This window comes from Odocoileus virginianus, chromosome 7 (genome assembly GCF_023699985.2).
Source record: "Odocoileus virginianus isolate 20LAN1187 ecotype Illinois chromosome 7, Ovbor_1.2, whole genome shotgun sequence".
Lineage (NCBI taxonomy): Eukaryota > Metazoa > Chordata > Mammalia > Artiodactyla > Cervidae > Odocoileus > Odocoileus virginianus.
The window spans coordinates 85330889-85348044 of record NC_069680.1 but is presented as its reverse complement, the minus strand read 5'-3'; the positions used below and the strand labels follow the sequence as shown (position 1 = coordinate 85348044).

At 47.6% G+C, this 17156-nt stretch overlaps 1 protein-coding gene across 1 annotated transcript in view; it reads right to left on the bottom strand.

The window, feature by feature from the left end:
• C7H1orf198 (chromosome 7 C1orf198 homolog) overlaps window positions 1–16949 on the bottom strand; it is a 35442-nt gene extending 18493 nt beyond the window's left edge. Inside the window, exons 1-2 of the mRNA XM_020911806.2 lie at window positions 16568–16949; window positions 888–938 (exon numbers count right to left, since the gene is read on the bottom strand). Of these exons, the coding sequence (XP_020767465.2) occupies window positions 888–938; window positions 16568–16891 (375 nt within the window). The 5' untranslated portion in view covers window positions 16892–16949. The remainder of the gene's footprint in view (window positions 1–887; window positions 939–16567) is intronic.
• Between the last annotated feature and the right edge of the window lie 207 nt (window positions 16950–17156).

The window sequence follows — 17156 nt, the reverse complement described above, 5'->3', positions numbered from 1 at the left end:
GTCACTTGCAGACCCTCTCATTGCTTCATCCCACTCTGACCCACCCTTCCTACAGCCCTGTGGAGGCCATTTCTACTGGGATAAACAACTGCAGGGACAAGAACAAGCCCCTTCAAGTATCGTGCTTGAAAGCCCTGATCTGACCTCAAGCCTAAGCCCTAGTCCAGGCACTGAGCCATTACAGTCACCTCCATCACGGAAAGGATCCTCCAACACACAGCAGCAAAAGTTCTAGAATTCAGAGAATCCTGGTCTTTTTCCTTGGATTTGAGACACCTACCTTTTTGTCATTTTGGTACTTACTAATGCACTTGTTCTGGGACAACTAGGGAGAATGGGGAAATGGATCAACCCAGAGAAGCTTGATACTCTTAAGCAACTTCGGCCACAGTAACACTGATAACAATGAATGAATGACTGGACACCAGCATTCAGGGACCCAGGCTGAGCTGTCCGTGTGTATTCACTGGCTATTTCAACTTCACAAGGTACAAAGAACAGTCTCTCCCTCCTCTCTTCCACTCAGGACTCTCTGCCTTAGAGCTGACTCTTCCAGGCCATTCTGATGGATCTGCACTCGGCCCCCACATCCACCCAACTTGCTGCCTCTGTTGCCCTTCTGATTTCATTTTAATAAAAGTTGCTCTTATCCCACCCCCACCAAAAGCTTCCCTTAAGGCTTTGTCATACGGACCCTTGTGCCACCAACCCCCTCACTTTAAATCCATCACCAAACCTAGCACCTAACCTAGCACAGGCCCCCGCCCCACCTCCTATCCTTTCCTACCAGCAGAGGGTGCATCTGACCTCCCAAGTGCTGAAAGGAGAATACCTAATCACATCACTTTTTATAAAAGATAAACAAATCTAAATTTAATCCAACTTACCCTTGTTTCCCAGGAGAAAGGGGCAGAGTGCTCATCTTGCCAAGTTATGTCCTGAAATAAAAATTCAAGAATAAATCTGAAATCCAAACCCAAACATACCCTGTGCAAACAACCACCCAAGGCCATGGGGGAACCAAAATTTAGGAAGAATCCCAACTCCTGGCTCTGAACAAGCCTGACATCATCACACTCTGCAGAGAATATGTTGACCTTCTGGGTCTGGCTTCCCCTCACTCTGCGGACCGAGGCTGCCAGGCATGCCTGTCCCCTGCCAAGCAGATATTAGATGGATGCCTGGGAGTCCCAGGACAAACTTGGTGACAGGGAAGCTGAACAGAAAGGGAACAGGGTTTCTGGGCTCAGGTCTCAGCCCTACCACCAATTAGCCATGTGGCCAGGAGATGATGACTTATCCTTTTGAGCCTCAGTTTCCCCATCTGTAAAAGGAGAATCACACTTGCCTTGCAGGGTTGTTGTGAGGATTAAATGAGGTCACATATGAAAGGAATGCTTTCAAACACATTGGAAAAGACCCTGATACTGAGAAAGATTGAGGGCAGGAGGAGAAGGGGACAACAGAGGATGAGAAGGTTGGATGCCATCATTGACTCAATGGACATGATTTTCAGCAAATTCTGGGAGATGGTGAAGGACAGGGAAGCCTGGCCTGCTGCAGTCCCTGAGGTCTCAAAGAGCCAGACACAACTTCGTAACTGAACAACAGTGAAAAGAATGTCATAAAATTATTTGCAGTCAACACCAGTACCCAATTTTTAAATGGAGCCCCACCCCAATCCTAATAAGTGCCTCCCAGAAATCTCAAAGGCAATGATCAGCAAATCAATGAAAAAAAATGCAATTATAATGAAAACTCAGAATCATTCTGACCCTCACAAGCAGAACAGGATAAAAGGAGCCCTTTAAAATAGTCACGAGATTTGACCTTGGGTCCACCAGCCTAAATAAAAGCTTGTAAAAATCTCCTTCCCTTGGCTACTTCTCCACCCTTCCACCTGTATTCCTATACTAGCAAATGTCTCATCTGGGCCCAGCTTCTACTGGGGATCATATTTTCTGAACCAAAAACTGGGATATCTTGGGCGATCCAGATTGAAAATGGGATTAAGTACTTGAATTGAGACTGTTCTTGCATAAAGCACCCCAGGGACATAGCGTCTTCCCACCCAGAAGCACTCCTTGCCCCTAGAGGTAGGTCACCTGGCTCCCCCTCCTCCAGGAGGTGGCCCAGTTCTGCAAAGGGCCCACTTTTTTTAGTACAAACTTCATTCCCAGCCTCAGTCTCTAAGCTATGTCTTCTATCATTCCTGACTCTCAAGCAAAACTAAAAACATGAGGCAACATGGGCCAACTGTGTCCCCACTGTGCAGTTAAGCCCATGTTTATGCTATAATTTACAAACTGTGTCCCTCCAAAAGTAGAAATGTGAGTTAACAAGTCTCAGCTAAGAGGGCCCTCAGTCCAGGTGTGTGTGGTCAGGAAGTGGGAGAAAAGTGTAGTTGAGCTAAATGACCTGAAAGTCCTTAAAATTCTATGATCTCAGGACCCTCTAAGTTCCTCATAGAAGCAATACAACAAGAAAGACTTTGTCAGATGGGAAAAATAAAGGAGGCTGATGGGATGTAAGTCCCCTTTATTCTAGATTTGGACCAGTGAAAAAAGGACAAAGGGAAACCAATGGCAAATGTGTTCCCTCTGTCCTGGTGAGAGACAACCCAGTGGCCACCTCAGGGGACAGAGGAGGTGCGTGGAGATTCAGTGGGCAAGCAGAGACAGACAGGGAGCAGGATCACTGACTAAAAGCAGGACACATCCCTTCTCGTGTGATATGATCAATCCTCTGAATATTAATTATGCAGCTTGAGTCCCTTTGAAATCTGTAAAGAACACAGTAAGAAGGTTTGGGAGTTTGGAAGGTGAATGAGTGCAAGACTCTTAGGAACAACCTTCTTTTCTATTTTTCCAGCTTTTTTCTACAGTAATCCTGGCCTATCTTCTTCCCTACCAATATACATATAGAAGTTATAAATGTATTCCTCCTTAGGTAATTTTGTTAATGAAAGAAAAAATGAAGATGAAAAAACAATATTACATGAAATAAACAAAAAATCGAACAGGAGTATCAGAGGGAACCAATGAAATACACTTTCTATAACAATGCTTCATTTAAGCTATATTTGATCATTCTTGTACATATTGTATACTTTTAAAAGAATTATTCCTCATAATTCCTTGGTGAAGAATTTGGGAAACAGTAAATATATTTTATAAAATCTGATAAACAAACATGAAAGGAAAGTTTTATTGGTAGTCATCTCTGGTTGAAATGGATAAGATGTCTAAAATTTGTATATGTACTCATGGAGTAATAAAGAATTCGTTATTGTTTAAAAAAAGAAAAAGACTCTTAGGAGCAAAGACATAGCCTGGAGCATGGTAAGCCAGCAGGCTCCAGTGGCTGAAGCCCATGTTGGCTGAAATTCCAAAAGGGCTGCAGACAGAGGGGCACCCTGTGATTTCTCCATAACCTGATGTCAAGTCAATAATCTTTTGTTTGCTCCAGCAAGAAGCTGAGTCAAGGGGCAAATTCCTTAGATTTCTGCAGTTCCAAGCTCATAAAAAAATAATAAAGCACTCAACAAAAATAAACACGCCAAACCAAACCGCGATTGAAGCTCTGATGTCAGCCATTGCCCAGCTGCAGACTCCAGCCACTAACAGCCCTGGCAGCCAGCGCAGGCTCTCCAGGCCATGGGATGCAAACCGGCATCAGAACTGCAAGGTTCTAGAAATGGACAGTGGTGGTGGCAGCTGTACAACACTGGGAATGTCGTGACTGTACGCCTAAAAAATGGTGAGAATGGCCAATGTTATGTCATGAGTATGTTACCACAATTCAAAAACCTGAATGTATTATATGACTCGAACTACACGACATTCTGGAAAAGATAACATTATAGAGACAGGAAGATCAGTGGTTGCCAGGGTTAAATGGAAGGAGGGATGAGAAGGCAGAGGATTTTTGGGACAGTGAAACTACTCTGTACATACTGTAATGACGGATACTTTTCTCAAAACCCAGAATGTGCAGCAGCAAGAGTAAACTGCAGTGCAAACTATGGACTTAGGGCAATAATGGTATGTAGGTTCATCCACTGTGACAAATGTCCCGCTCTGGTGGGCCACATTGGTATTGGAAGAGGCGGCACGTGTGTGACGGTAGCGAGTATGTCAGAAATCTATACTTTCTACTCACTTTTGCTGGGAACCTTACATTGCTCTGAAAATTATTTTTCAAAATAAAAGTGACCCCTCCCCACTCCAAAAAAACAAAAAAACAACCTGACAAGGGAAACAAACACTAAAAACATCATTTCCTAATTACTTTAGTCTGTCTTGCTATCATCTATTCTCCTCACGTTACTTATATCTATTGTACCTGCAAGATAGAAAGTGCATCTGTAACAACACACAGTGGGGTCGCTGCACCTTCCTGACTGGCTCTGATTCCGTGGGCCAACTTGGGGCTTGGACAGGACCGAGGGGAGCATCTCCATGGCAACCAGCGGGTGCTCCACAGGAGGGCCGCTCCCCTCGCTGCCCTGATGCCAGATGCCGAACATTTCCCAACATACCACAAGCTGCAACCAATACCAGACACCCTGAAATCCACTCCATTCTACACTAAACGCAATTTTCACTATTAAAATTTTTAAGGATTTTGGTCATCTTGCCTTTGAAATTATTTGGCGACAGTAACTCATAGAGAATCGGTTGGTTTATCTGTAAAAGTCATGACTATTCCAAAACTATTCTAAAGTGAGAAATTCTGGACTTAAAGTTCATTTCAAAGGTGAAATGTTATAAATATTAGCCTCTCCTCTATGACTGGATACTAATGAGTCATTTCTTCTTTTATAACTTCCTTCCCAACTTCAGAGCCAGTGAACTTCATTTGGTCTCCAGCGTAGGGGGCAGCAGCTGTGGATGGCAGTGTCCACAGTGGATGACCATCAGCCGGGCCCACAGGCCAGCTGAGGAAGCGGGGCCAGGAGCACGGGCATTACAGAGCAACTCTGAGCTTCCCCTCCACAAAACCAGGTCACTAGCAGCCGGCAGACAGGGAGAGGTACCTTTCCTACAACAGTCAAAAGAAGTGCTTCGGAGACCCCTGAAGCACTCTGAGAGTCTTGTTTCCTCTCCAGGCCTCACTGAGGGACAGGCTGGGGACCACTCTGCAACCTGAAAAAAACTGCACCTTTCTGCAGATGCCCTCTCTCTGGCACAACTGTCCCAGGTAGCCTGAGGGGATGGCCACTTCCTAGGTCCTTACTGGTCTTGGGTCCAGGCTTGTGCCATTCATAGACACCAGATTCAAGGCTCTCTAAAGAGCACTCTTAGCTTAAAGGTTTCAGACCTAGCTGTAAACCAGAATCACCTCAGTTCAGTTCAGTTCAGTTGTTCAGTTGTGTCCAACTCTTTGTGACCCCATGAACCACAGCACGCCAGGCCTCCCTATCCATCACCAACTCCCGGAGTTTACTCAGACTCATGTCCATTGAGTCGGTGATGCCATCCAACCATCTCATCCTCTGTCGTCCCCTTCTCCTCCTGCCCCCAATCCCTCCCAGCATCAGGGTCTTTCCCAATGAGTCAGCTCTTCGCATCAGGTGGTCAAAGTACTGGACTTTCAGCTTCAGCATCAGTCCTTCCAATGAACACCCAGGACTGATCTCCTTTAGAATGGACTGGTTGGAACTCCTTGCAGTCCAAGGGACTCTCAAGAGTCTTCTCCAACACCACAGTTCAAAAGCATCAATTTTTCGGCATTCAGCTTTCTTCACAGTCCAACTCTCACATCCATACATGACCACTGGAAAAACCATAGCCTTGACCAGATGGACCTTTGTTGGCAAAGTAATGTCTCTGCTTTTTAATATGCTATCTAGGTTGGTCATAACTTTCCTTCCAAGAAGTAAGCGCCTTTTAATTTCATGGCTGCAATCACCATCTGCAGTAATTTTGGAGCCCAGAAAAATAAAGTCAGCCACTGTTTCCACTGTTTCCCCATCTACTTGCCATGAAGTGATGGGACCGGATGCCGGTGCTGTTTTAACAGGCAGAAGCTGTGAGTCCCACCTGACATAGTTTTAGAAAACCAACAGCTCCCTGAGTGTGTGTGCTCAGTCATGTCTGACTCTCTGCAAACTCATGGACTGTAGTCTGTCAAGCTCCTCTGTCCATGGGGATTCTCCAGGCAAGAATACTGGAGTGGGTTGCCATGCCCTCCTCCAGGGGATCTTCCCGACCCAGGGATTGAACTTGCATCTCCTGCATCTTCTGCATCGGCAAGCGAATTCTTTACCACTGGTGCCACCTGGTTATGATCCAACAACTCCCTAAGTCATTCTAATGCAGCAGTTCCCATGGGTAGCTCGCCTACGTCAGTCCTCCACAGGACACCTGACTCCCGCTTCTCATGGAGGCACCTGGCCACGAAGGCTGCACATGCTGACCTCCAAGGCTCAGGCGCCCACCTCTCTGCCCAGGCCACCCCACCTGTAGAGGTGGCCTCAATCAATACTGCTACACAGCTCTCATCACTCCCAAGTAAGGACTTCTAGTAAACCAACCTGGATGCTGGCTGCTCTCACAAGAGGCCCGCAGTTTTCTGGGCTGGCTCTCACCTACCCCACTTTGAAGCAGGCAAAACCATGCTCTACGTCATCAGTATAATCAACCAAAGCAAACAGTCTGCTAAACACTGCAAGGCCTCAGCAAATCATATCTAAATGCTGCTAAAGAAATATCAATAACCTCAGATATGCAGATGACACCACCTTTATGGGAGAAAGCAAATCACCTCTAAAGGCCTCAGCAAATCATGTCTAAAGGCTGCTTTAGAGATAAGAAAGCTTCCCTCAATGATCAATGCAAGGAAATAGAGGAAAGCAATAGAATGGGAAAGACTAGAAATCTCTTCAAAAATATCAGAGATACCAAATGAACAATTCATGCAAAGATGGGCACAATAAAGGACAGAAATGGTATGGACCTAACAGAAGCAGAAGATATTAAGAAGAGGTGGCAAGAATACACAGAAGAACTGTACAAAAGAGATCTTCGTGACCCAGATATCCACGACGGTGTAATCACTCACCTAAAGCCAGACATCCTGGAATGCAAAGTCAAGTGGGCCTTAGGAAGTATTGCTACAAACAAAGCTAGTGGGGGTGATGGAATTCAAGCTGAGCTATTTCAAATCCTAAAAGATGATGCTGTTGAAGTACTCCACTCAATATGCCAGCAAATTTGGAAAATTCAGCAGTGGCCACAGGACTGGAAAAGGTCAGTTTTCCATCCAACCCCAAAGAAAGGCAATCCCAAAGAATGCTCAAACTACTGCACAATTGCACTCATCTCACATGCTAGCATTGTAATGCTCAAAAACCTCCAAGCCAGGCTTCAACAGTACATGAACTTCCAGATGTACAAGCTGGATTTAGAAAAGGCAGAGGAACCCGAGATCAAATTGCCAACATCTGCTGGATCACTGAAGAAGCAAGAGAGTTCCAGTAAAACATCTACTTGTTTTACTGACTATGCCAAAGCCTTTGACTGTGTGGATCACGACAAACTGGAAAATTCTTAAAGAAATGGGAATACCAGACCACCTGATCTGCCTCCTGAGAAATCTGTATGCAGGTCAAGAAGCAACAGTTAGAACCGGACATGGAACAACAGACTGGTTCCAAATGGGGAAAGGAGTATGTCAAGGCTGTATACTGTCACCCAGCTTATTTAACTTATATGCAGAGTACATCATGAGAAATGCTGGGCTAGATGAAGCACAAGCTGGAATCAAGATTGCTGGAAGAAATATCAATAACCTAAGATACGCAGATGACACCACTGTTATGGCAGAAAGTGAAGAAGAACTAAAGAGCCTCTTGATGAAAGTGAAAGAGGAGAGTGAAAAAGGTGCCTTACAACTCAACATTCAGAAAACTAAGATCATGGCATCTGGTCCCATCACTTCATGGCAGCTAGATGGGAAACAGTGGAAACAGTGGCTGACTTTATTTTTGGGGGATCCAAAATCACTGCAGATGGTGAATGCAGCCATGAAATTAAAAGACACTTGCTCCTTGGAAGAAAAGCTATGACCAACCTAGACAGCATAGTAAAGAGCAAAGACATTACTTTGCCAACAAAGGTCCGTCTATGCAATGCTATAGTTTTTCCAGTAGTCATGTATGGATGTGAGAGTTGGACTATAGAGAAAGCTGAACGCCGAAAAATTGATGCTTTTGAACTGTGGTGTTGGAGAAGACTCTTGAGAGTCCCTTGGACTGCAAGGAGATCCAACCAGTCCATCCTAAAGGAAATCAGTCCTGAATATTCATTGGAAGGACTGATGCTGAAGCTGAAACTCCAATACTTTGGCCACCTGATGTGAAGAACTGACTCACTGGAAAAGACCCTGATGCTGGGAAAGATTGAAGGCGAGAGAAGAAGGGGACGACAGTGGATGAGATGGTTGGATGGCATCACTGACTTGATGGACATGAGTTTGAGCAAGCTCCAGGAATTGGTGATGGACAGGGAAGCCTGATGTGCTGCAGTCCATGGGGTCGCAGAGTCAGACACAACTGAGCGACTGAACTGAACTAAATGGCTGCTTTCATTTCATTCTTTCCAGAGTTCAAAGATTACATACAACTACTGCAACAGCATTTCTAATAAAGCCTCTGCATAACTACAATAAGTATGTAATCATAAATACTCTGATGTTATAGAGTCAAAATATGGTGTGCTGTTTGTTAAATTTCTCCTGCCACCTAGAGGGCTGAGTCTCTAAAAGTTAGAATCCCAACCATCAAGCTCCCCAGAAATACATCTGATTTTTCTTGAGTGGTTCAGAAGCAGTGCTCACTGGAACCATACATTATCATTGTCCTCCTAAGTCCATAAATTGGGGGAGTTTCCAGTTGATTGATAGATGGTGCCATTTTGGCTTAAAGGTGAGAAGTTTAAACTGTGAAACACTCCAAGCTAGAGAAATGACGCTCAGATGGCAGAGCCTTTAGGAGGAGGACAGACACTCCCTGCGTGGCTGACTATCTCATCCCGGCCCGGGCCTCTTGGCACATCCTGCACCAAGCACCTTCTTCCTGACGGCCTGCTTAGTGTCAGTCTGCACCTCAAACTCACAGGAGCATGTTAAAAACAGAAGGGAGGGAATCATACTCCTGGTATTTAGCTGAATGAGTTGAAAACTGCAGTTCAGTTGCTCAGTCATGTCGGACTCTTTGCGACCCCATGGACTACAGCACTCCAGGCCTCCCTGTCCATCACCAACTTCTGGAGCTTGCTCAGACTCATGTTCATCAAGTCGGTGATGCCATCCAACCATCTCATCCTCTGTTGTCTCCTTCTCTGGCCTTCAATCTTTCCCAGCATCAGGGTGTTTTCAAATGAGTCATTTCTCTGTATCAGGTGGCCAAAGTATTGGAGCTTCAGCTTCAGCATCAGTCCTTCCAATGAATATTCAGGACTGATTTCCTTTAGGATGGACTGGCTGGATCTCCTTAGGTCCACATAAACACCTACACATGGTTGCTTATAGCAGCTTCAATCATAAATGCCAAGACCTAGAAGTAACTAAGATGTCCTTTCATGGGTGAATGGCTATGAATGGCTAAGAAAACTGTGGTACATTCAGGCTGTAGACTATTATTCAGTGCTAAGAAGAATGGGCTATCATCAAGCCATGAAAAGACACAGAGGAAACTTAATGTATATTACTAAGTGACAGAAGACAGTCAGAAAAGGCTGCAGACTCCATGATTTCAACCAGGTCATCTGGAAAAGGCAAAACTATGGTAATAGTAAAAAGATAAGCAGTTGCTAGGGACTGCAGGGGAGAAAGGGATGAACACTAAAAGCATACAGGGTTTTTAGGACAGTGAGATACTCTGTATGGTACTATCAGTATAATGATGGAATTGAATCCTCAAACATTAGTCCAAACCACTGAATGTCCAATATCAAGAGTGAACTATAGGGCTTCCCTGGTGGCGCAGTGGCTAAGAATCCACCTGCCAATGCAGGAGACATGGGTTCAATCCCTGATCCGGGAAGATCCCACATGCTGTGGAGCAACTAAGCTCATGCACCACAGCCAGGAAAGCCCCGCGCCTACAGTCTGTGCTCCGCGACAAGCGAAGGCACAGCAGTGAGAAGCCCTCACCCCACGGCCAAGAGCACCGTGAGCACTGCTCACTGCAACTAGAGAAAGCCTGTGCCCAGCAACTAGAATCCAGCGCAGCCAAAAATTGGCTAATTAGATTATTAAAAAATAGTGAAAATATACATTTTACAAAAGAGTGAACTGTAATGTAAACTATAAACTGGGTGACGGTGTGTAGCTTCACTGATTATAGTAAATGCACCGCTGTGATGGGGGGCTGTTGATTCTGTGTGGGGAGGGGCTGTGCATGTATAAGGAGGTGGGTATATGGAAACCTCTGTACTTTCTGCTCGGTCATGCTGTGAACCTAGCAATGCTCTGAAAAATAAAGTCCACCAAAAAAAAAAAAAAGGAAGGAGTAAGGGAGAAGAATATGTTCTTTTTTTTTAACCAACTGCTTATTCTTAGGGACTATTGTTTATATATTTATGGAATGGATACTTTCCCCTTTGACCTGCAGTATTGAATACACTTAATTCTGCAGAGATAAGACGGTTTCCATCACTGGAGGAACAAAACTGCAGTTCTGACAACAGAAAAAGAGTTACAGTTTAACTACTGGACAGGTTCCATCAGGAACACAAGCACAGAAACTCAGGCCTTCACAGACCTTAGCAAAAACAAAAGCTCCGTGCCAAGGTGGCCACGGAAGGTGGGTGGGGAGGTCAGAGGAAACAAACAGGAGCACGGAGTAGGAAGTTTAAGACAGGTCTGGCCTTGATTTATTTTTCTGAGAAATAGATTTTTTCTTCTTACCTTAGAATGTCAAAGTAACTCCCATCAATTACAAGATGACTTCACATGTGCCAATAGGCTTCCCAGCCCTGCCCCTCACCCTGGGAGACAAGGAGCAAGTCATTTCATTTTTTTGCAAAACCTGTTCCCTGGTAATTACGGGGCCACACACCCAAGGGCAGGGGCAGGGGGACCAGTGTGGCTGCCTCAGCTCCCAGGGAGAGAGTTTCAATACCCTTCCTCTTCCAGAGGCACCAGCTATGCAGGGTCCCAGGCCAGGTGCTTCTCTGGACAGAGAACTATCTGTCTGCAAAGGGAAATCTGGGGAAGAGACCCACAGCCTCCTCCTCACGGCCTGTGGAGGTGAACATGGACCCACGGCCACGTTCTCAACTCCTGCTTGGAGCCAGGGCACAGGCACCAGGACTTGATAAACCACATCCACCCTGTCATCTTTTCTAAAGAACGCATGCATCTGCCGGACAGAAGTGTGGGATTCATAATTACACATTCCACCTTTCTTAAAAAAAAAAAAGTCCAAAACACTGAAAAGGTAACTCTCAAATTTCTCACTTGGGGGCCAAAGGCTAAAAAATAAAAAGCCAAGCTGCTGAAGCAAAAGGGGAAGAAGAGGTGACCTCACACATCACAAGTCCTGCATCAGGAAGCCACAGAGCCAACCAAACTCAAATCTGACGAAGATTTAATAATTGGGGAGAATTCTGGAAGGACTACCAACTACTTCATAATGCTGCTTCTGCACTGTTTGAAACTTTTAACAGTAACATACAGGTACGCTGGGCTTCCCTGCTGGCTCAGTGGTAAAGAATCCACCTGAAATGCAGGAGATGCAGGGGACGCGGGTTCGATCCCTCGGTCAGGAAGATCCCCTGGAGGAGGGCATGGCAACCCACTCCAGTGTTCTTGCCTGGAGAATCCCACAGACAGAGAAGCGTGGCGGGCTACAGTACATGGTGTCACAAATAGACAGACACAAGTGAAGCGACTTAACATACATGCACACACAGGTGTGTCAGTTTAGAAATTGTATACTTTAATTAATTTATTTTAAAACACAAACATCTAGGCTGTCCAGCCTAGACCCTAAGGAGAGAGGGCAAGGTGACCCTTTGCAGGCAGCCCAAAGGGCATGGCCTGGATGCCAGCAGCTCATCAAAGTCTGCTGACTGGGGGGCTCCATACTGACCCCCTCCTCCTGAGCACTTCAGGAAAGGGTGCTTCACCAGCCATGGGGGAGCAGGAGCTGGACAGGCGGCGGGGCTGTGGAAAACTGAGGGGCCTTCAGAGGCCTGCAGGCGGTCTCCTGACTTCCTGCAGGAGTCAGGAAGGCCAAGACGCAGCCCCAGAAAAGGAGGTGAAGGCCAGGTGGAGTGAAAGAGCAGCCAGCCATCCTCTGGTTCCTGCAGGAGGGGGAGGGACACACAGGCTGGGGGAACACCTCCTTCCAACAGCAGCTGGTCATGCTAAGCTGCTGAACAGGAGGTGGAGCTGTCTGGCTCCAGGGCTTACAACCCACATTCTCCAACACTCAAAATCCAGATCCAGGTCCCTGGGGTTGGCACATGGGAACATCCTTCCTGCCCAGCCCCACTTACTTTATAAAGAGGTGAAACAGGCAAGTAGGTACATGAGAGGCAACACTCCGGCTGCCCAAATTTCTGAGTTCACCTGCTTATGGCTTATCTGGAGCCTAGTTGTGGCATGGAGCTCAGAACCCTGAATTCTCAGATCCTGCTAGATCAGTGGCAAGAATCTGGGAGAAAGGGCAGGGTGCAGAGAGCTACACGTGCCTAGAAAGTCAGGGTTTTGTTTTCTGTTTTTGCTATTTGATAACAGGAAGCTGTGGAGGCCGACTGGGGTGATACCTAAATTTCCCTAGATGAAAAAACTCTTCATCTCCCAAAATAAGCCATTCCCCAGACTTTTACTGCTGTAGGAAGAAGGCAGGAATTGAGAAGCACAGGGCAAGTCAAACTGCTGAAAGCACCTATTTGCAAACATGCTTTAACGTCCAGACTAAACATGTGATGCAAAGGGCACACCCAATGTCCCTGTCTGTTCCAAGCAAGACCTGTAAGCCCGAGAGGTCTGGTGAGCTGGGCATGCTTGGTCACTCAGTCATGTCCAACTCTTTGTGGCCCCATGAACTGCAGCCCTCCAGGCTCCTCTGTCCCTGGAATTTTCCAGGCAAGAATGTTGGAGCAAGTTGCCATTTCCTCCTCCAGGGGATCTTCTCGTCCCAGGGATTGAACCTGCATCTCTTGCGTCTCCTGCACTGGCAGGTGGATTCTTTACCACTGAGCCACCTAGGAAGGCTAAGCATCCCTAAAGAATGAATGACTCTAGTGTCTAACATACTAGGCTTAGGGAAATAGTCACTCGGTTGACTGCCAAGGTAGTAAAAACCAAAAAACTTATAGAACCCTTCACGGCTTACACGCTCAAAAGCAGGCAGCCAGCCTCCCTCTCTGCGTCAGTCCTGTCCTCCCAGCAAGGGTGGATCTGGGCCTGGATACTGGTCCTCTTGCTTTACAGACAGCAAACGTACAAACGAACACACAGATGGCATGCTGCCACACCTGTCCTACACAGAGCAGCCCCACATGTGCCAACTGCACGTGTGAGTCGAGCCCTGACCACACTCCCTGCCACCAAGATCCATGACCATCAACACACAAGTAAGTTTCCACTTGCTTGTTCCTGCCACACATAACAAGGCCTGGATGACAGCCACATTTGAAGGCTGTATTCGCATGATCTGACGTAAAATGTGGCTGTCTGGGATGCAAAAATGTTACTGGCAACAGGATAGAGGCTATTCAAAGAAATAGGCAATGTCCTGGTCCTTCATGATAGCTGAAAGGGGGGCACAATCTGAGGCTGGAATGATGGCTGATCAGGAGTCAGGGCACCTCACATTCACACTGTGGACAGAGCAAGCCCAGCTTTCACTATGTGCCCCAAGGTGAATCCCCAGAGCTCATCAGAACAGAGCTCCTTCTCACATGGGACTCTACACAGTCGACTCTAAGCTTAGCAGTGGGAGGAATTTATTTCACGACAGTGATTTTCAAAAGTGGACACAAACAGACTACAGCTAACAACCTTAATACTGACATTTTCGCCACTGGCAGCAGCAGCCATTTTTAGTCCCATAGGCGTTTCCTACATACAAGCTCTTCTATCATCCTGTTACTGTTCTTCCCACTGTAGGAGTTCAGAGACATTAATGAATTACCACAGTCAAAAAGTCAGTTGATGGGGAGCCAAAGCAAACCCAAGATTCACAACCAAGCCCAGGTGCCTCCTATTACAGCCTTAGGAAAGGCCCTCGGAACCCAGAATCCCAGGTGGTCTTTCCCAAGTATCAGCGAGGCCCCCCCTGATTGTCATCCAAGGTCAGACACTGGCTAAAGCAAGAGCTGGGGTCCACCTGAGCACCCAACCTTCATTGAGCCAACTGTGGATGCTGGCAGTGGCGGAGCCCAAGGAGCCGTCTCTGTTCCAAGACTGGCTGTGGAGGCCACAGAGACTACATCTGAAGGCAGATTAAACAGGAAGGGACAGAGCAGCTGACTCAGACTGGTTCAGGGTAAGCCTGGGGCCACTCTGTCCAGCAGCCTACAGAGGGGTTACCCCCACCCTCTCCCCATCATCACCCCTTGTCCCCAGGAGCCAACCCTCCTCCAAGACAACTGTACTCCTGGGCATGAGACCACCAACTTGACTCTGGTGCCAAGTCGATGTAACACACTTTAAACTCTCTAGTGGGATTAAATCACGGTAGCCCAAAAGACAAAAAGCTCTGGGCAATGTTCCTCTGTACCTTTCTTCAAACTCACTGTGTCTCTGCCACTCATGCTGAGAGCCTGGCAGGAGGTTTGCAGATCATGCTCCTAGGCAGGCCGTTTTGCAAAGCTAAGTTCAGTTCTGAAAAACAGGGCTCTTGTGCTCCTGGAAGAATATGCAAGTACCACAACAAAAAGTTCTATTGGCTGTTAAATTGCTTTGGGTTTACAAATTCACAAATGGCTCAGTCTGGTACCCAGTTAAGAAATCAGAGTACACAATCCACTTGGTCATATCTTATCAGCAATATGGCACAGGCCTTTTGATGATGAACAGGCATGTGGATATTCTTAGCCAGGCAGCTAGCTAAGGGAAAATGACAGTGACTCTCCAACATCTGTAAGTACTTGCAGGTTTATTTCCTCTCACAGTTTATTTACTCATGATGTTTCCAAGAGGGGCTGACTGCTTTTCCATCACCCAAATCTGAGCATCAACACTGCAAACATCTTTAGAGATGCTTATTTTCACATTAAATATGTTTCAGCTCTGGGATTACATTTTAAATGTATATGCTCATCCATTCCATTACCACACCCTCGTTTTTCCTGGCAAAGCCTTTAGAGTTTAAAATCTAATGAAGACTTTTCATCCTCTCAGAATAAAGCCATGTGGGCAGCATATTTCTGCCTCTCACACATCTCTCACATTAAAGCGGGTTTATGACCACAAACATTTTGTATTAATCAACGTTTCCGCACACCCACGCCTGAAAATCAGATTAAAACCTTTCTCCACTAGAATTCCTTCTGCAGTCCACAACTTCCTCAGAAAATCTCTCCAAGCTAGGCCCCTCATCCTTGCAGCCTCAAAGCATGCGAATTTCATTGTATATTGCTTGCTGCTTTCGACTTGGACCAAAAGTTGAGTTTGAAAAGCCCAAGAGCCACAAATTTGGCACCAAACAGGTTTTAGTTAAACACATTTCCAGGAAAAAGCCAACTTTCTGAGCAGCACAGAACACTCAGGCCTTTGTGAGTTTCCATGGGTCATCCCTGAGTTTTTTCTAGCTTCAGGGTTTCTTCCTCCAGTGAACATCCCTCTAGAAGTCCCAGCAGAGTGTCTAGGTCAGAGGCCCAGACATGCCCTTATATGTACCAAAGGTTTGCAACAGCTCATTTAAACGTATCCAGTGTTTTTCAACGGAAAAGAGGGGCCACCACACTCACTCCCAAAACAAAACTGCACATGGGGCTCACTCGGAAACATCTTAGGCTTTGGGAAATCTCGGAAGGCACCTCTTTATTCTTGTTATCTTGCTTGACAATTTCACTCTCTCCGCACAACTCATCAAATATTAACAATATTATTATGTATAAAATGACTACCTTCCCTAGCAGGCTTGGGGTGGGTATTATTATTCTTGGGGGTACCTGAGGCTCTAAAAGGTTAGGTCACCCACGGTCAGACAGCTAAATCGCAGAATAGATTAGAACCTAGGCTGGCCTGGCTTAAAATCCCCTGCTGCGGCCAATTTGGTCTGCCTCGCTACCAAAAACTGCCTCCAGCTCTGGGAGAAGTCTCGTGTCCAATGCGGCCCGTCGGGGCAGGTCTAGATGGAGGGTCTTGAATGACCTCCTTCCTTCTCTCGGCGGTTCTCCACAGACTCCCCCGGGGAGCCCCCCAGGCCCCGACCTCCGGCTCCAGGCCGCCCCTTCCACCCACCCGGGTTCCTGCGCCTTCTCTCCAGCCCCTGCCCGCGCGTCTGAAAGGGAGGGCTGCTAGCCGGCAGGTGTCTGCCCGGCCGCGGGCGCATCGCGTAGCCGGAGAAGGGTGGAGGGGCCGCCGGCCCGTCCGCACCTACCTCGTCCCCGAAGCGCACCACCTTCTGGCCCGTGGGCCCGCGCAAGCCGGGGAAGCGCCCGAGCTCCTCGGGGTCACCGGGCGCCGGGGCGCTCGGCCCCACCAGGCACCGGTCGATGATCTCGTCTTGCTGAGCCGGCGGCAGCCGCGCCCACTCGGGCCCGTACTTCTCCCGGATCTTCTCCTTGTCCTGCATGATCTTCCGAGCCATGGGGCTTAGCGACGAGAAGTAGGTGAAGCGCTTCCGCTCCCGGTCGTCCAGAGGCCGGTTCGCGCTCATGACGGCCGTGCGCGAGGCCGCAATCGCCGCCGCCATGGACGCCATGCCCTGCCAGCCCGCAGCTCTCCACCCCCGCCCCGGCCAGGGCCCTGGCCCAGACCCTAGCCCCCGCCCAGCGGCCCGAGCGCCGCCCCCGCCCCGCCCCCCGAACAGCGCCCTTCCGCCCCCGGGAGCCCGGGCCCCGCCGCCCCAGGAACCCCGCCTCCGAGCCCGCCCAGCTCCCGAGGCCCCGCCCCTCCCCGCCCCACTCCGAGGGCTCCGCCCTCCGCGCCCCCACCCTGGGAAGGCCGCGGTCTGTACCCCACTGCTT